General features: G+C 43.7%; 1 protein-coding gene across 1 annotated transcript in view; it reads right to left on the reverse strand.

Moving 5' to 3' along the window:
- Positions 1–380: 380 nt before the first annotated feature.
- LOC310773048 (mannan-binding lectin serine protease 1-like) overlaps positions 381–16,253 on the reverse strand; it is a gene marked incomplete at both ends in the record, with an annotated part of 17,158 nt that continues 1,285 nt past the window's right edge. Inside the window, 7 exons of the mRNA XM_083632970.1 lie at positions 381–857; positions 1,020–1,208; positions 1,994–2,241; positions 3,593–3,667; positions 4,265–4,402; positions 14,566–14,644; positions 15,455–15,573. Coding sequence (XP_083489096.1) covers positions 381–857; positions 1,020–1,208; positions 1,994–2,241; positions 3,593–3,667; positions 4,265–4,402; positions 14,566–14,644; positions 15,455–15,573 — 1,325 coding nt within the window. The remainder of the gene's footprint in view (positions 858–1,019; positions 1,209–1,993; positions 2,242–3,592; positions 3,668–4,264; positions 4,403–14,565; positions 14,645–15,454; positions 15,574–16,253) is intronic.

Raw genomic sequence — 16,253 nt, forward strand, 5'->3', positions numbered from 1 at the left:
ACAACAGCATGTTTTGTATTTGTGCATTTCAAATAAAATACTACTTTTCCAGTCATATATTGTCATTATTCAAGTTTAAAAAAATATTGTTAAAATCGTATTGTATCGTATCGTTATCGTGAACCCAGTATCGTGATACGTATCGTATCGTGAACTGAGTGTATCGTGACACCCCTAGTAACAAGTGACGGCAAGGAGGGTCCTGACCAAACATCAGTATTTGTCTAGAATGGGTTGTGGACGGAGGAAAAAGAAAGGATCTAGGTAGAAAAAAAGCATGTTTAACAGAAGTTGGAATATTCCACTTTGTCAGGCATTTTTCATCCAGACATTTTGGCAGATTTGAGGGAAGACGACATGAAGCGGTGCGCCGTACTGTCTCACCACCAGGGCGCGGTGTCCAGCTGACTCTGTATCCACTCCACGTAGTTGGCCACTCGAGTGTAGACACCATACACCCTCTGGCTGCCGCACTCCTCTGGCCCGCCCCAGGACACCAGCCCGAACACGGCCCAGCGCCGGGTGACCCCGTGCTCCATGATGAACGCACCCCCGCTGTCCCCCAGGCAGGTGTCATGGCCGCCCGCGTAGAAGCCGGCGCAGAACATGTTGTGGGTGATGTTGTAGCTGAGCGAGCGCGAGGCGTAGCTGGCCTGGCACTCGGCCTGAGCCACCACCGGCAGCTTGACGTACTGCAGCAGGTCAGAGGTCATGCCGGGGTCAGCGGGGGTCACGGCCGGGTCGGAGGTCAGGGTGGAGGGGTCGCTGGAGGAGGAGGAGGAGGAAACGTTGGGGTTGGAAATCCCCCAACCAGCGACCACACCGAGGGAGTTAGGGAGAGGAGTGGGGGGACCGTCCTGGGAGGAGAGAGAAGTCAATCTGAAGTCAATTTAATTTAATTTAAAACATTTGCATTTACATTGCGGATTGGCAAATAAACACAATTTGTAGCAATTATTAACATTTGCTTCAGCCTCACTTCAACTGATGAAAGCTGGCAACAAACCTTGCTGACCCACCTTGCTCTGTGGTGGTGGGAGGCAGACGGGGCGGATGACGTCATTAAGCTCCACTCTCTCCCTCAGCTTCAACAAGGCGATGTCGTTGTTATAGTTACGAGGCTGAAACTCCGGGTGCAGAAAAATCTTCTCCACAGAACGGGTGGTGGGCAGGTGCTTGTCTCTGGCATCATGCAGACCCAGGTAGACCTGAAACCGTCAGGGACACAGAGGGAAATTACCAGCAGACACCAGGCTCATACCTCCTGGATGTTAGGCTTTATCTGATAAGTTCCAGTCATCACCTAGAGACCTACAGCCTTTGCACCAGTTGTCCCCAAGTCATCTCATATGCAGATCTCTGTTTATAGACATTCTCTGAAATGTCCTCTGTACCTAAAACACCTACAAAATGTATTGCTGTTTGTGTGGAGAAACGTTCGACTTGTGTAATAAAAGAAACAAATAGAGTGCTGCAGGAAGTTAGCATTAGCATCCCGTGGTTCCCTCATATGGAAGTCAAAGGGATTTTGATATGGGGCTTTGGGTTAGATGCCTGTCATGAGCTCTGTGATTTACAAAAGTGTATGAAAGTGAGACCTTTGTGTTCAGCAAGATCATATTCACAAATGAACACCACTTTTATGGTTTTTGAAGCATTTTCTGAAAATCATATTTTTTGGTGATCGCTTTTACGCTTAAAAAATCATAAAAAACTGGTGTTCATTTTTGAGGATTATCCTCCTCTGGTCGGTCGGGGGGCCTGTTCAGGGGGAGGGGAACTGGGGAGAATAGCCTGATCCTCCCACACGCTACGTCCTGTCGGTGAAACTCCCTGCTGTCAGGTGAATGTGCATGTGCTACAACTTGCCCCAGACCGGCAGAGGGGGTGGAGACCGGGACAGCAGGGGGAATTTAGCCAAGTACAATTGGGGAGGGGAAACGGGGGGGCGCTCGATAAAAAGAAGAAGAAGTGAAAGCGTTGTGCGGCACACCTTGACATGCTCGGGCGCCACGGGCACGACGCTGGTGTCCCTGCGTTGGGAGCGCAGGACGTGGGCGGCCGTGAGGACCCAGGATCCAGACAGCAGGGCGCCGGAGCCGAACCAGCGGTCCTCAGGAACCCGGGACAGATCCTCCACGCTTAGCAGAACCTGCCAGGGGAACAGGCCGGGCGCGCCGCTACAGCCGCCCACGATCTGCTTCACCTGGGCGGGCAGGGCCTGGGAGGGCTGGCCGCACGCTGCACGGAGGGACAACACAGCAGCTCACAAACAGTGTTGGACGGTAAAGTAATGTCATTACTTTTCATCAGTAACAGTAGAGTAAAGCAGTGGTTCTCAAAGTGGGATCTGAGGACCCTCAGGGGTCCTTTTTTTCCCCTTAAATTACCCCCCCCCCCCCCCCCCTCCTATTTTTATCCCCCATTAGTGCTCATTTTAATTTATTTATCCTGGTTGCTGCTCCACCCTCTGCCGATCTGGGGAGAGCCGAAACTGGCTCCATGCTTCCTCCGAGACATGGGCAGTAGACAGCCTCTTCTTTTCACCTGACAGAGGAAGCTTCACCGGTAGGACATAGCACGTGGGAGGATCGCGCTATTCCAATGAGTTCCCCTCCCTCCGAACAGGCGCCCCTAACGACCAGAGGAGGCACCACATCAGCAACCAGGATATTGCATGTTTTTGGTGTGGGGTTCCTATATGAAGGAAACCCCCAGGGGGCACGGGGAGAACATGCAAACTCCACACAGAAAGACCATTTTTGAAGCCATTTTTGAGGACATGCAGACGGGCACGCATTCCTTCAACGCTCACAGCGTCCCAGGTGGGGTCCTCAGGGGTCCTTGAGGGGGTTCCAGGGGTCCCCAGAAAAAAGACCTTGACCAACCTCATCATGACCAACCTTTCTACAAAGTTCTGTGGTGTTAAGCCCCATGTCATGATCTGCAGTAAAACAGCTCTGCACCCGTTGTGTCCTTGTTTTCTACGGGGAGAGCCGTGCCTCCCAACTATGCAGCAGCATATTTGCCACCGTGTGCTGAGGTCAAAGTTCAAATTGTTTAAACTTTGACCTATTTCCCGCTGGCCTTTCTCCTCTCCACCTCACGGTGAGAGAAGAGAGGATCACTTATCATGTGAAGGCAGCTTTACTGTACATGAATCCTTTTGGATTTAGATGGCTTTTTTGTGATTGGCCACAGCCATAGCCACGCCCCCTTTTGGCCAGTGGGCGTGGAAAGTTAATCAGTTCTAAATTGGCCTATGACCTACTTTTCTACAAAGTTTTGTGCAAATCCGTTCATAACTTGTTGGGACATCCAGCAGACAAACAGACAAACAGGAAGAAACACAACCCACTCTGTTGGTGGAGGTCATGAGAGTGAAAAAGGTCTCAAGGTGATAAAAACACAGAATATAAACTGGTAAGAATGAATAAAAACACAATATAAACTGGTAAGAATTAATGAAAACACAGTATAAACTGGTACAAATTAATTAAAACACAATATAAACTGGTAAGAATGAATAAAAACACAATATAAACTGGTAAGAATTCATTAAAACACAGAATATAAACAAGGTAAGGCAAACCTGGAAGACAGCTGGGCAGTTTGGTTCCAAGTTCTGAGTTGGTCCATTCTCCATTCTCCCCACAGCTGTAGGAACCTATAACACACACACACGCACGCACACACGCACACACACACACACACACACACACACACACACACACACACACACACACACACACACACACACACACACACACACACACACACACACACACACACACATTATTGTTTGGTTGCAGAAGTTCAAAGTTCAGTTCTTAAAGACTTTTAAGATTCAAGATTCACTTTAACAGCCACAGTAAGTAATCAGATAAACTAGAAATTTGACTTCAATTTCACATCAATAGCAGAAGACAAGCTCATCCTCAAATCCAAAACACATATTTTTCCTCTCACCTGTAGTGTTACTTATTTATCCATCTAGATTGTTTTGTCGCGAGTTGCCAAGTTTTGGAGATACCGGCCCTAAAGATTTCTGCCTTCTCTCCAACTCAACAGCAATGTCTCATTCCAGAAATCATGACCCGGGTACTCAAGTTAATCCACAGACCTTGTTGCAGTTTCATCTAGGAACTATTTTCTTATGACCGAACTACAGCCGCTAGCTGCTAGCTAGTTCCTACATGAAACTGTAGCTACTGTAGCAGCAGCTAGCTAGCAGCAGTTGGGATATTATGGACACAAAGCTTACCGTTGGTGTTGGGGGTCAGTTGCAAGGTGTCGTCCTTGCAGGTGTAGTGGACAGTAGAGCCAAACAGGGTGCTATTGTCATGGCTACCATACACCACGTCACCCAAGGCAACCGCCCTCGGACTCCCACAATCCACCTCTGTGAGTGAGACAAAAACACTTTTCAGTGACCAATCAGATTTCACACATAGAGGAAATGGAGGCCGAGCAGAAGTGAGATGGACGTGAACGAGTTTAAGAGGATTCAGAAATATGCAGAGAGAAGGAATACAACTACAGAGTTACATTCTCAGACCCAGCTTGACTAAACTCAACTGGACCCAATGGGACCCGATCCAAGTGGGCGCAACTGAACCCAACTCAAGTTGACCCAACTAAACTCAACTGGACCCAACTGGAACCTTTGGATTCAAGTCGGGTTGGGATAAATCTGTTGTGAAATAGTATTAATACAATCAATTCCATTATTTAAAGATGATCAATTTGGCAGTCTCAGAGTTCCTGCTCAGCATCGGTTCAGTCCGCACCAGAGCCATCAGAACCAGAGTTCGTCCACCATGACAAGTCTCTTTGTGTTTGAGCCCCATTTCAGGTCAGACTCAGACTCCTGGCCTCATTTTCAGGACTTGTGACTCGACTTGGACTTGCAGCACTGACGGCATGGACTCATGCATTTGGAGTCGGAAGTTGGAGACGATGACTTGGACTTGTTAATTGATAAAGACAAGATAGATATTGATAGCTATATTTAATACTGTGACATTATTCAATTTCATCCACCTGCATGCTGATTCACGCTCATGTTCAGTAAGTTACTTGGACTCTTTGTGACTGGGACTCTTTGTGACTAGGACTCTTTGTGACTGGGACTCTTTATGACTGGGACTCTTTGTGACTAGGACTCTTTGTGACTGGGACTCTTTGTGACTGGGACTCTTTGTGACTGGGACTCTTTGTGACTGGGACTCTTTGTGACTGGGACTTGGACTCGGAAACAAACACTGGAGACTGGAGACTCGACTTGGACTCGAGATACAGTGACTTGACTACAAAACACACACACACACACACACACACACACACACACACACACACACACACACACACAAGTATATTGAAATGTGTTTTTTTTGCAGATGACACCAATATGTTTTGTTCTGGGGAAAACCTACAGCAGCTACTGGAGGTGGTCACTACAGAAATACGCAAATTGAAAGCATGGTTTGACACAAACAAATTGTCATTAAATTTGAACAAAACAAAACTTATGTTGTTTGGAAACCGTCAAACAAACACAACAGTTCAGGTAAGGATAGATAACATTATTATAGAAAGAGTCTATGAAAACAAATTTCTGGGTGTGATTTTAGATCACAAGATCTGCTGGAAACCCCACATTAAATATGTGCGATCGAAAATATCAAGGAGTATTGGTGTTCTATGTAAAACTAGACATATTCTGAACCACAAAGTATTGTACACTCTGTATTGCTCACTCATACTACCATATTTCAACTAGTGTGGAGGTATGGGGCAACACGTACAAAAGCAACCTACAACTATTATGCAGACTACAGAAAAGAGCAATAAGAATGGTACACAATGTGGGATATTATGAACATACAAACCCACTGTTTTTAAAGTCATATGCTTTGAAACGTATGGATCTGGTAAAATTTAAAACCGCACAAATAGTATACAAAGCGAGAAATAATTTACTTCCTGGTAACATTCAAAAAATGTTCCTCGACAGAGAGGGGGGGTATAATTTAAGGGGGAAACTGAATCTGAAGCAACACTATGTTCGCACCAGTATTAAAAGTATGTGCATCTCAATTTGTGGGGTGACGTTGTGGAATAGTCTGGATGAAGAGATTAAAATTAGTAAAAATATTGCACAGTTTAAAAATAGATACAGAAACTGCATTTTGGGTAAATATAGTATTGAGGAAGGGAAGTGCAATGCACAATCCTCTTAATAGTGTCTGCTTTTCTATAAAAAAAATAAAAAAATCTTCTTACATTCATGAATGAATACGGTTGTTGATTGAGTAACTGCGTTATAATGTTGATAAATATCTATGTAAATTGAGTCTAGTTATGACGAACTCTGGAACAGAGTATATTAGAGAATAGGGGTAGGACTAGACAAGCATCTGCTTCCTCCTACTCCTTTTCGGACATGACCATTGATTAGTTATTTTGTTTTGTTTTTATTTCTTTTTTTATTTCTTATTTTATTTTATTATATGTATATATGTGTACATGTATATTTCCTTTTTTAACATTTGAAATAAATTTTCATTCATTCATTCATTCATTCATTCATTCACACACACACACACACAAACTGCAGTGGCCGAACTCTGCCTATCGATGGCTCTGGTCCATTGTATTACTGTATGAGCCTGGCAACTCATATGAATATTGAAACAGAAGAAAGTAGCTGAAAATACATGAAAAGAAAATAGATGAAATAGCTTGGTTAGACTGTGACAAATGACAAAATGGTTGCATGTTAATGTACAACTGGACTCAAATGACATTATGATGGAGGCTATGATGCATGTTTGAGGTGCTCAAATTAACTGGACATTGGCTGGGTTTCACAAAAGCTTCTTAGCGCTAAGAAGCTTCTTTAACCCTTCTTAAGGCCCCCTTAAGAAGCAAATGCGTTTCCCAATTGCTTCTTAGCCTAAGATGATCTTTCGTTACGAAGGCATGCGTTTCCCAAAAGCTTCTTAGTGCTAAGAAGCTTCTTTGACCCTTTTTAAGGCTCCCGTAAGAAGCCAACGAAGCCAACGCGTTTCCCGATTGCTTCTTAGCCTAAAATTATCTTCCGTTAAGAAGGCTGCGTTTCCCAAAAGCTTCTTAGCGCTAAGATGATCTTTCGTTAAGAAGATTTTGTAAGAAGGGTCTGGGGCATTCTTAACACCTTCTTAATGACGAAACACTGGCAGATCCAGGCACGTCAGGCAAAAGGAGATACTTGTGTCCACTGTTCCTCTTGTGTTTTCCCCTTTTTCCTTTCTTTCATGCACCCTTTAGTGTTTAAAATTTGGGAACACTTGAAAATCTCCCCTGTATTTATGGTTACTTGTGTTTTAAATGTTTTACCGTAGGCTATATTCCTCTAATCAGAATGGATTCCTTTTATAATAAGAATGTTGTGGATTTATATAGCACCTTTCACAGAACCCAAGGTCGCTTACATTCTGTAGTGTTTCTCGCAATTTTGTTGTATGCTGTGTATATAAAGCAATTTGAACTGCAGTCCATGTCTGCAATAAATAATGTTTAATAGAAGAAGTTCTTGTTTAACATGACCACTATTAGGTTATTCTACAACAGTGTTTCTCAACCACTGGGTCGTGGGCCACTGGTGGGCTCAGAGTGCCATCTAGTGGGCCACAGAGGACCTCTCACATCGAGATGGTGGACAGCTCCAGTTAACTCATTCCTGGCCATATACGTCTTTAACGTCTTATCAGGAGTTTGCCTCCCAGCCAAATACGTGTTTGACGTGTTTTTGTTTTTATTCGTGCTTAGAGTAGTTCAAAGACTTCCCCAGCCTGTGACATGGTATCAGGTCCCTAGCCTCAAAGAAAAGCCGACAACACGTGATCAAACAACTACCGCAGCTGTTGTTTTGAAATATGGGAGGAGGAAAGAACAGAAAACGGAGAAACGCTGCTTTGTTGCAGAGTAGGAGAAACGCCATTGAAACGCCCCTCGGCGCGCTGCCCGAGCTGGTCGCCTTGCTGCAGGGCAGCGAACGCTGGATGAGTTGTTCGCGGTAGTCAAACCCGTGACCAACATGATCGATCCGGTTCCAGCGCCTGGTCCCAAACCCAAGCCGGACCCCGTTCCTGTGTCCCAGCCCGAACGAGACGAGACGGAGTCACAACTTTGTGAGGAGGAGGAGAACGAGGACAACACAGCAACAGACAGGATTTCCCAGGAGGAGCCATTTTCCAGAGCGCATTTGCGCTTTACATTGAAAGTGACTATAGGCTCTTTCAAACACAGATCACGCAAAATTGTAGTTCGGGAAGCCCGTAAAGCTTGGCAGCCTCGCCACAGAAATTGCTTTCACACAGAGCCAAGCAGCACGGCCACTTTCCCGTGCTGTGGTGTACTTTGACTCTCAGCCATCACAAAGCTCCCAGTCGTCTGAAGAGGAGATGGTCACACCGTCGCCAATTGTCCATGTCGAGGGCAAGGAAGACTGGACTCCAATGCGACAGGACCCTGATGATCTCGCGGTAAGGAGTCATTTTGTTGTTGATATATATGCATATTGTACAGACAGTACCAGTACCAGTACCAGTACCAGCTTCACGCACAAAGTCCCAGTGATGATGTCATCACACTCACACAAAGTCCCAGTAATGATGTCATCTGTGTGTGTGTGTGTGTGTGTGTGTGTGTGTGTGTGAGACTACACTGTCTCTCTGCATTCTATGATCGTATAGTTTACTGAGACACTAGTACATTACACTGTCTCTGTACTAAATGTGATTATATAGTTTACTGAGGATATGTTGCTTTTATTTCAGATGAGGAGCCGATTGTTGCACAACCCAGTGAGCCCACATCTCAGAATGAGGTCAGGACGGCCGAATCCCTGCCCATCTTTCGCCGAAGATTGAAAACTCCTTTTCTTTTTCTTTTTTCAACTTTTTCTTTTAGTTTTCAGTGAGTCCACCTTTGGAAAAAAAACTCACCTTTTCAAGCTCCACTTGAGTCCCTCCTGAACTAACCCTTTTGATGTAGCATCTTCCCCCCCCTTCTCCACCCCAAACCCCCTCCCCCCATCTAGCATCTTCCCCCCCTTCTTCACCCCAAACCCCCCCCCCCCCCAAAAAAAAAACCCCATTGATGTTACTCTACTGCTGCAAGGGTGTATCTGTGTAGATGATGTTCCACAGTTGATTCCACTAATGTTGACAGAATGTGACATTGTAAGTCGCTTTGGATAAAAGTGTCTGCTAAATGACGAAATGTAATGTAATGTAAAGAGACACACATGGGCCCCGCGCACACACACACATTCACACTCACTCACATTGAGTAAACTGTATTGTTGAATGTAAAAAAAGCACTTCATGTATATATATATATATATATATATATATATTTTTTGTCATTTGTGTCATAATGAATAGTATTTACATGTCTGATGTCAATACAGTTCAAAATAAAAGAATTGAGAGCGAGTTCTGGCTGAGATTGTGTCCTTTACAAAAATGCCTTTTTCTCCAATTTCTCTTCTCAGAGAGACCTTTTTGGTGAAAACAGGGTGTATATAAATGGCTATAAGTAGAGTACAGAACATGCTAAAAGCTCACTTTTTTTTCTGGTGAACCCAGAGACGTACATCTTCATTTTGAGGTATTGCAAATCACTTTGGTGCTAATAGATAATTTACTGTGGGTCTTGAAAGATGACCAACAATTATGAAAATCTTTGGCCTGAGCTAAATATTGGCAGTCCTAAACTGGCCATGAATGAGTTAAGATGCTTCTTAAGAGCCTTCTTTAGCTACTGTAAGTGTTAAGAAAGCTGTTAAGAAGGCGTTTGGGAAACACTTCTTTGGAGCCTTCTTAACTCCTTAAGAAGCTTCTTAACTCCTTAAGAAGCTAACACTTGAGAAGGTTCTTTGTTGGGAAACTCAGCCATTGATGATTTCTAATCTGATGACATGATGTGGGAACTATGTGAGAATATGAAGGCAAAAGTCATATTTAAGTCCTACCTCTCCAAATGTTCCTAATCCTAAAGTCCTAAAGATCTTCGGTCTCTGGAGGCAGCAGCACATTAAAATAACAGGATTCTCTATTTTTGATGAAGGCTTGATCGCAGATGTGTTTCTCAGTATTCAAGATGCTCTGTACCTCATTTTTAACCATCAATCTGTCATCGTCAAATAACCAGTGCTCCCTTGATCTTATGACTGGAAAATTAATTAGGAGTACAGTCTGTAATTTTATTCATTAGTATATCCTTATCAAAAAGTGAGTGGGACAAGATTAAGGAGTGTGGAACATTATTGTATAAAAGATGTCATGACAGAAAGTGAAGACAAAATGCCTCGATTGTCCCCTGGTGGCTGGTTGCAGTATAGGTCATAAACCCTGCCCCATGAGCCAAACAAAAAAAATCCAAGTACACGTCAAATAATTTCCCCCCAAATATGGTTTCTATCATTTCTTATCATGCTGATGTATGTTCAAGTGCTCATTCTTCTAATCATGTGATGATATAATAAGGGGTATGATGATGTCATGATTGACAGCTGTGACAACCACTCTCAAACCTCCGTCAGATGGCGACACGGCTGAAGAGGCTCAGCCCGACTCTACTGCACAGACTCCGCCTCCAGATGACATCACACAAGCAAGATGGCAGCTCGCAGAAACGCAATATTTTGGCTTCACTTTTGCACAGCGACATGTTGTCCACATCGTCGTATACAATCAATGGTCTGGAACCTCTTCGTGTTTTGTGCCGTAAAGCGATTCAGCAAATTTCCCTCCAGACTCACCAGGTGGAGAATTCCGAGTTGAAGGTGTTTATCTCAAAGTTAATGTGGGAATGACTTATTGATGTGTGTGGAACCTTATAAACGTGATTAATGAGGTAGAAATTGGTTCACAGAGACACACAAATGCAGATTATTTTTTATTATGTATTTTTTTTATTGAAAAATTATTCAACTTTAGAGCAAAGTACTAAAGAGTCTACCAAACATGAACTAACAAAGTGATTCTTTTTTATTGCTATAGTATCTCTGTAACAGATCTCTGCTAACAGTAATGTCAGTACAGTACTGGCAGCAGCCTACTGGACTGGCCTTGTGTCAATCACTCTAATCTAGTATCTGATTGGTTAGAGTGCTGGGCAGAGATCACCGGCTCCTCCCCGTATCTGTTTCTGGAGGGGAGAGAGAGAGAGAGAAAGAAAGAGCATGGAAGGCTTTACTGGTAGCTATGCCAGCTCTTACATAATATCAGTTTTATTTAATTTGGTCTCTACAGTAGGCCTATATGTATGTTCACTACATTGCAGAAAACAGTGTGTTGTGTAAACACAATAATACACTTGGCTGAACCTCATACCAAAACACAGCATCTCATACTTCCAGTGAAACACGGAGGCCCCTATCGTTGCATCGGCCTAGTTTCTACGCCGAGCGCCTGGCGCAGTGGGCGTGGACCAGCGCACTTGATAACTTGGTCTTGGCGCTACATGCAGCCTAAAGCATTACAACCACGCCTTTTAAGCGTAAAATTATGCACCGTCATGCTCATTGGATAAGTGCAATAAACGAATCGCACGCTTGCCTTTTAAGCTCCAATTCCAGTGGTCCAGCAAAACCAGACGAAAGCCAAGCGCTCTGCCCCCCCCCTCCCTTCATCCAGTCTGTCTGTCTCCATATATAGGCTATTATTCCATATTATTATGCTTCTCAAACCAATCTAACTGCAGTTTAAATACTGCAAGCATGTAAATACGCTACACTATAGCAAGATCAAAGTGAAAAGAATGTTGTAAAGGCATCAGCTAGAAAAATATAGCCTATCCCTATATGATGAGATTAATTTTATATTGGTGAAAGTTTGTCCAGAAAGATATTGTTTTCTATCCCCTGCTGCAGGTAGAATGATGCACATAAATATACCCTACATTATGTAAAGTCATTGCATAAATGTGTTTTTATTGTAAAACTAAATGTGTAGTAGGGCCAAGTTATTGGAGCGGACATCACAGTATAGCACATGACAGTAGAAGCGTGTTCCGCAGCGCGTTCCGCTGTCACTTATCTAAATCACGTTAAATCCACAAGAGATATATATAGGCCCAGGAGGACATATATGTTTCACATAGGGTGGTGTATTCATTTCAATATTTCATTTGGTCCAATATTGAAATGTGTACAATTGCAGGTTGTGTTACCATTACACATTAATTTAGACCGACCTTTTATATCTATTTCGCCTCATTTGGTTGCTATTTAGTAGCGAAATGGAGAAGCACAATGCATGCTGGGACATGCCAGGCAACTTACAACTTATTTTTCCTATATGGGAAGTGTGTTGTGCCTGTCTAAGTGAGGGAGTCAGAGAGAGAGAGAGAAGGGTGACAGAGAAGAGGCAGAAGAGCACTGGCGCACTGAATAGGCCTGGTTTCAGAGAGAGACAGAGAAGGGTGACAGGGGAGAGGCAGAAGAGCGCTCCTTGCAACTGGCGCACTGAATAGGCCTGGTTTTCAAAAGCGCAAAGCGCTAAATTTACGCCAGGTGGGAAGATATCACTACGCCAAGATTTAAGGCCGACACGCCCATTCTGGCCCATTCTGGGACTGCGCCACGCCCATTCGGCCTACAGCGCATTTGGCAGCGTAAAGCCATATTGATATCTTCCGGAGGCAGGCGCAAGGCACGTTTTTTTTGCGTTTAAGGCCCGTTTTAGCGCCGAAGGGCTGTGGGAGAATAGGGGCCATAGCCTACATTAGACATTTTTCTCATTTAGCTGACTTAAAGCAGCTACGAGCAAGATTTTCGATTGTTATTAAACAGTATAATTATAATATTGATGCATCACATCTTACCTATAATAGTAACTGAGACCAAAGCCGTGTGAATCGGAGATTGCTCTCTTGATGATTATAGAGTCTGTGTCTGTCTACCGGCGGGCCGGATAAACCGGGAAGTGAAACGAAATGGTTTACGGCAGCGGCCTGCCTTCAACCGTTTCTCTCTGCCTAGCAACAGACCATAAACACGGAGAACGCCATGCAGGGGCTTGCTACTCTCGCGAACATCTCTCGTTATATTCTAACAGTTTGTTTGGAAGTAATTTTGTTATTTTGTGGTTATGGCCTAAGTGGCTGCCGCAAACCGTTTCATTTCACTTCCTGATCTGCCCCGGCCGCAGACAGACTAATCGTCAAGACAACACTGGCCGATTCACTCGGGGTTCAAGCGAGACTACTCGGCGTTGGTCTCGTCTACTATTAGAGGGAAAATGTGATGCATCGATATTCAATTTAGACTGTTTAATAACAATCGAAAATCTTGTCGTAGTTGCTTTAAAGCAGCATTCAGCTATGTTTTTGTGTTAAAATAAGTGTTAAATAACTCTATATTCTGACAGCAATCACTGAAATAGAGTGTTTGGTCACTCAGTGACTTGAAACCCCCAACTTCCCCCGCTGTCCTCTATCTCTCTCCTGTAGTCCTGCATGCAGGGCGGACGTATCTCCGCAACCGTAACTTGTAGAGACTCAAAGATGGCGGTGTTGGATTCGGGGTGGAAAAGTACATGGTCCGCGGCCTTTATAGGCATCGCGAAAATTTAAAGAAATTTTAAACTTTTCTCTGATTGGATAGTTTGAGGTCGCCGTCAATTTTGATGCAATCAGAGAAACGTTGACATTTTCTGAGAAATGGAAGGTCCAATCGGTGATAAAACAACAATATATATTGGCAATAGACACTTCATCATCAATACAATGAAAACAATTGTTATCAAATGTCTCTTGATAATGGAGCGTGCTACTTAGTGACATGCAAACAGCCAATCAGACAAATCCTCAAGTTCCCACCCGAACTTAAATGACAGTCTTGCCGTTTGTTTACTCTCCAACTCGTACTTTGAGCACACGCCACACGGATTAGCACAGGCTAGAACCTGGATAGTGAACGTCGCTATTCTGCGAACCATCGTGTGTCAAAAAAGTCAAAGGTTCGTTAGGCCGCCCGTCGTTACCGACCAGATCCCACTTCCCTTCACCACCACCACGCCATTTAATGCTATTCACAACCCTCTCTTCATCGCCCTGGCCAGTGGCGGACCATTCCCGATTTCTCCGGCGAGCCTGCTGCCTCTTCTGAACCTTGTTTTGTTAATATTGAAATTATTACCTGCCTTGATAAATAAGGTGGTTAAATTCAACCTTTTTTCTTAAAATATGTAACCAATAATTATCGATATCAACTGATATGGAATTGTTTAGATCGATTTTTTGTGTGTGCTACATCGCCCAGCCCTAAAAGCAAGCCTACTGCAAAGCAATTTGATATCAGGGCGACAGTAAAATAGGCTTCAATTCCTGGGTCACAAACATTAGAAGCAGTCAAAAACTATGGCGGTCAAAGGGCGTCTTGTAAAACTCCTGTGAGCATAGAAGAGTCCTGTAAGAATGAAACGCTGGGAAAAGAAATAGATTAAGAGTTATGAGAGAATAGGAATGTGTTTTTCCATCGCATTGCGAGAAAGTGTTTGACTGGGTTCTTACTTTGACACTGAGGAAGACTGCTGCTCCATGTGCCGTCACTCTGACACTCCACCTGGTAGTGATCTAAATACTCTCCATCCTGTTAGAGAGAGAGACACCGACAGAGGACAGAGATTTAAAAGATTGTGCAGCAGAGGTTAGAAGCCAAAAATGGCTTTTAAAGGTACCTCCCCCATATCAACATCAACAATTATGAATTAAAAAGGAAATAAAATATACAGTAAAATAAAGAAATAACAAAGAAAAAAAATATTGGATAATAATACAGTTCCAAGACTAAGCAGTAGAATTGACCAAATCTTCAGGGAGCTTCACGGAGCTGTTAGCTGTTAGCGTCGTGAAGCCCACTGCCTGCCCCGTGGGCTTCAAAACGCCACTGAGTGATCAAAACATAAGCTCGTTAATCATTGAAACTCACGCTCTTTCCAACAGGGGGCATCAGCTTTGAAACCTGTTGGCCGGTTGTTGATCTCAGTAATAACGCGGCTATTCCTTGGAGCGAACACTACGGAGGAATAATGTTTCCAGCGTAACTTGTGGTCGCATTTCTGTAGCAAGTGGGTTTTTATGGGGTGGGGTTGCTAGCCCCCACGCCCTCCTTAAAAAAAAGCATTATCATATATTGTGCTGCCAATCATATTCCAGAACAACTCAACCAGTTTGGAGTGAGAGTCTTCATTTGATGTGAAAAGCAAATTCATAACGATGATTAAACTAAATGTAACTGATGCATTTGAACCACTAGAGGGCGGCACACAACCCAGCAAGCCCTGGGTATTAGTGACAGTGGCAGTAATATGAGTAATATTGTAGTACTAGTAATGCTACTATTAAATGTGGTGTGGTAAAGTGATTCTAAGCTAAGCAGTAACAGTATTGTAGTATTTACCTTTAGCAGTCTGTATCCAGGCTGGCAGGTAACCAGGATGTGGTCTTTAAATGAGTATTCTGATTGGACGGGGTTCAGCAGGGCCTGGGCTGGGCTGTCAGGTACCGGACATGCAGTTCCTGTCAGGACAAAATACATAGTAGCCTACATAATAGTGTGTTCACTTTTTGTGAAGTGTGAAAAGTGTGAAGTTGTGTCACTGACCTGTAGATGTGTATGTGAGTGTGTAGCTGTATCACTGACCTGTAGATGTGTATGTGAGTGTGTAGTTGTATCACTGACCTGTAGATGTGTATGTGAGTGTGTAGTTGGATCACTGACCTGTAGATGTGTATGTGAGTGTGTAGCTGTATCACTGACCTGTAGATGTGTATGTGAGTGTAGTTGTATCACTGATCCTGTAGATGTGTATGTGAGTGTGTAGTTGGATCACTGACCTGTAGATGTGTGAGTGTGTAGTTGTATCACTGACCTGTAGATGTGTATGTGAGTGTGTAGTTGTATCACTGACCGGTAGATGTGTATGTGTGTGTGTAGTTGTATCACTGACCTGTAGATGTGTATGTGAGTGTGTAGTTGTATCTCTGACCTGTAGATGTGTGAGTGTGTAGTTGTATCACTGACCTATAGATGTGTATGTGGGTGTGTAGTTGTATCACTGACCTGTAGATGTGTATGTGAGTGTGTAGTTGTATCACTGACCTGTAGATGTGTATGTGAGTGTGTAGTTGTATCACTGACCTGTAGATGTGTGAGTGTGTAGTTGTATCACTGACCTGTAGATGTGTGAGTGTGTAGT

This window comes from Poromitra crassiceps (genome assembly GCF_964638095.1).
Source record: "Poromitra crassiceps genome assembly, chromosome: 1".
NCBI classification, from domain to species: Eukaryota; Metazoa; Chordata; class Actinopteri; order Beryciformes; family Melamphaidae; genus Poromitra; species Poromitra crassiceps.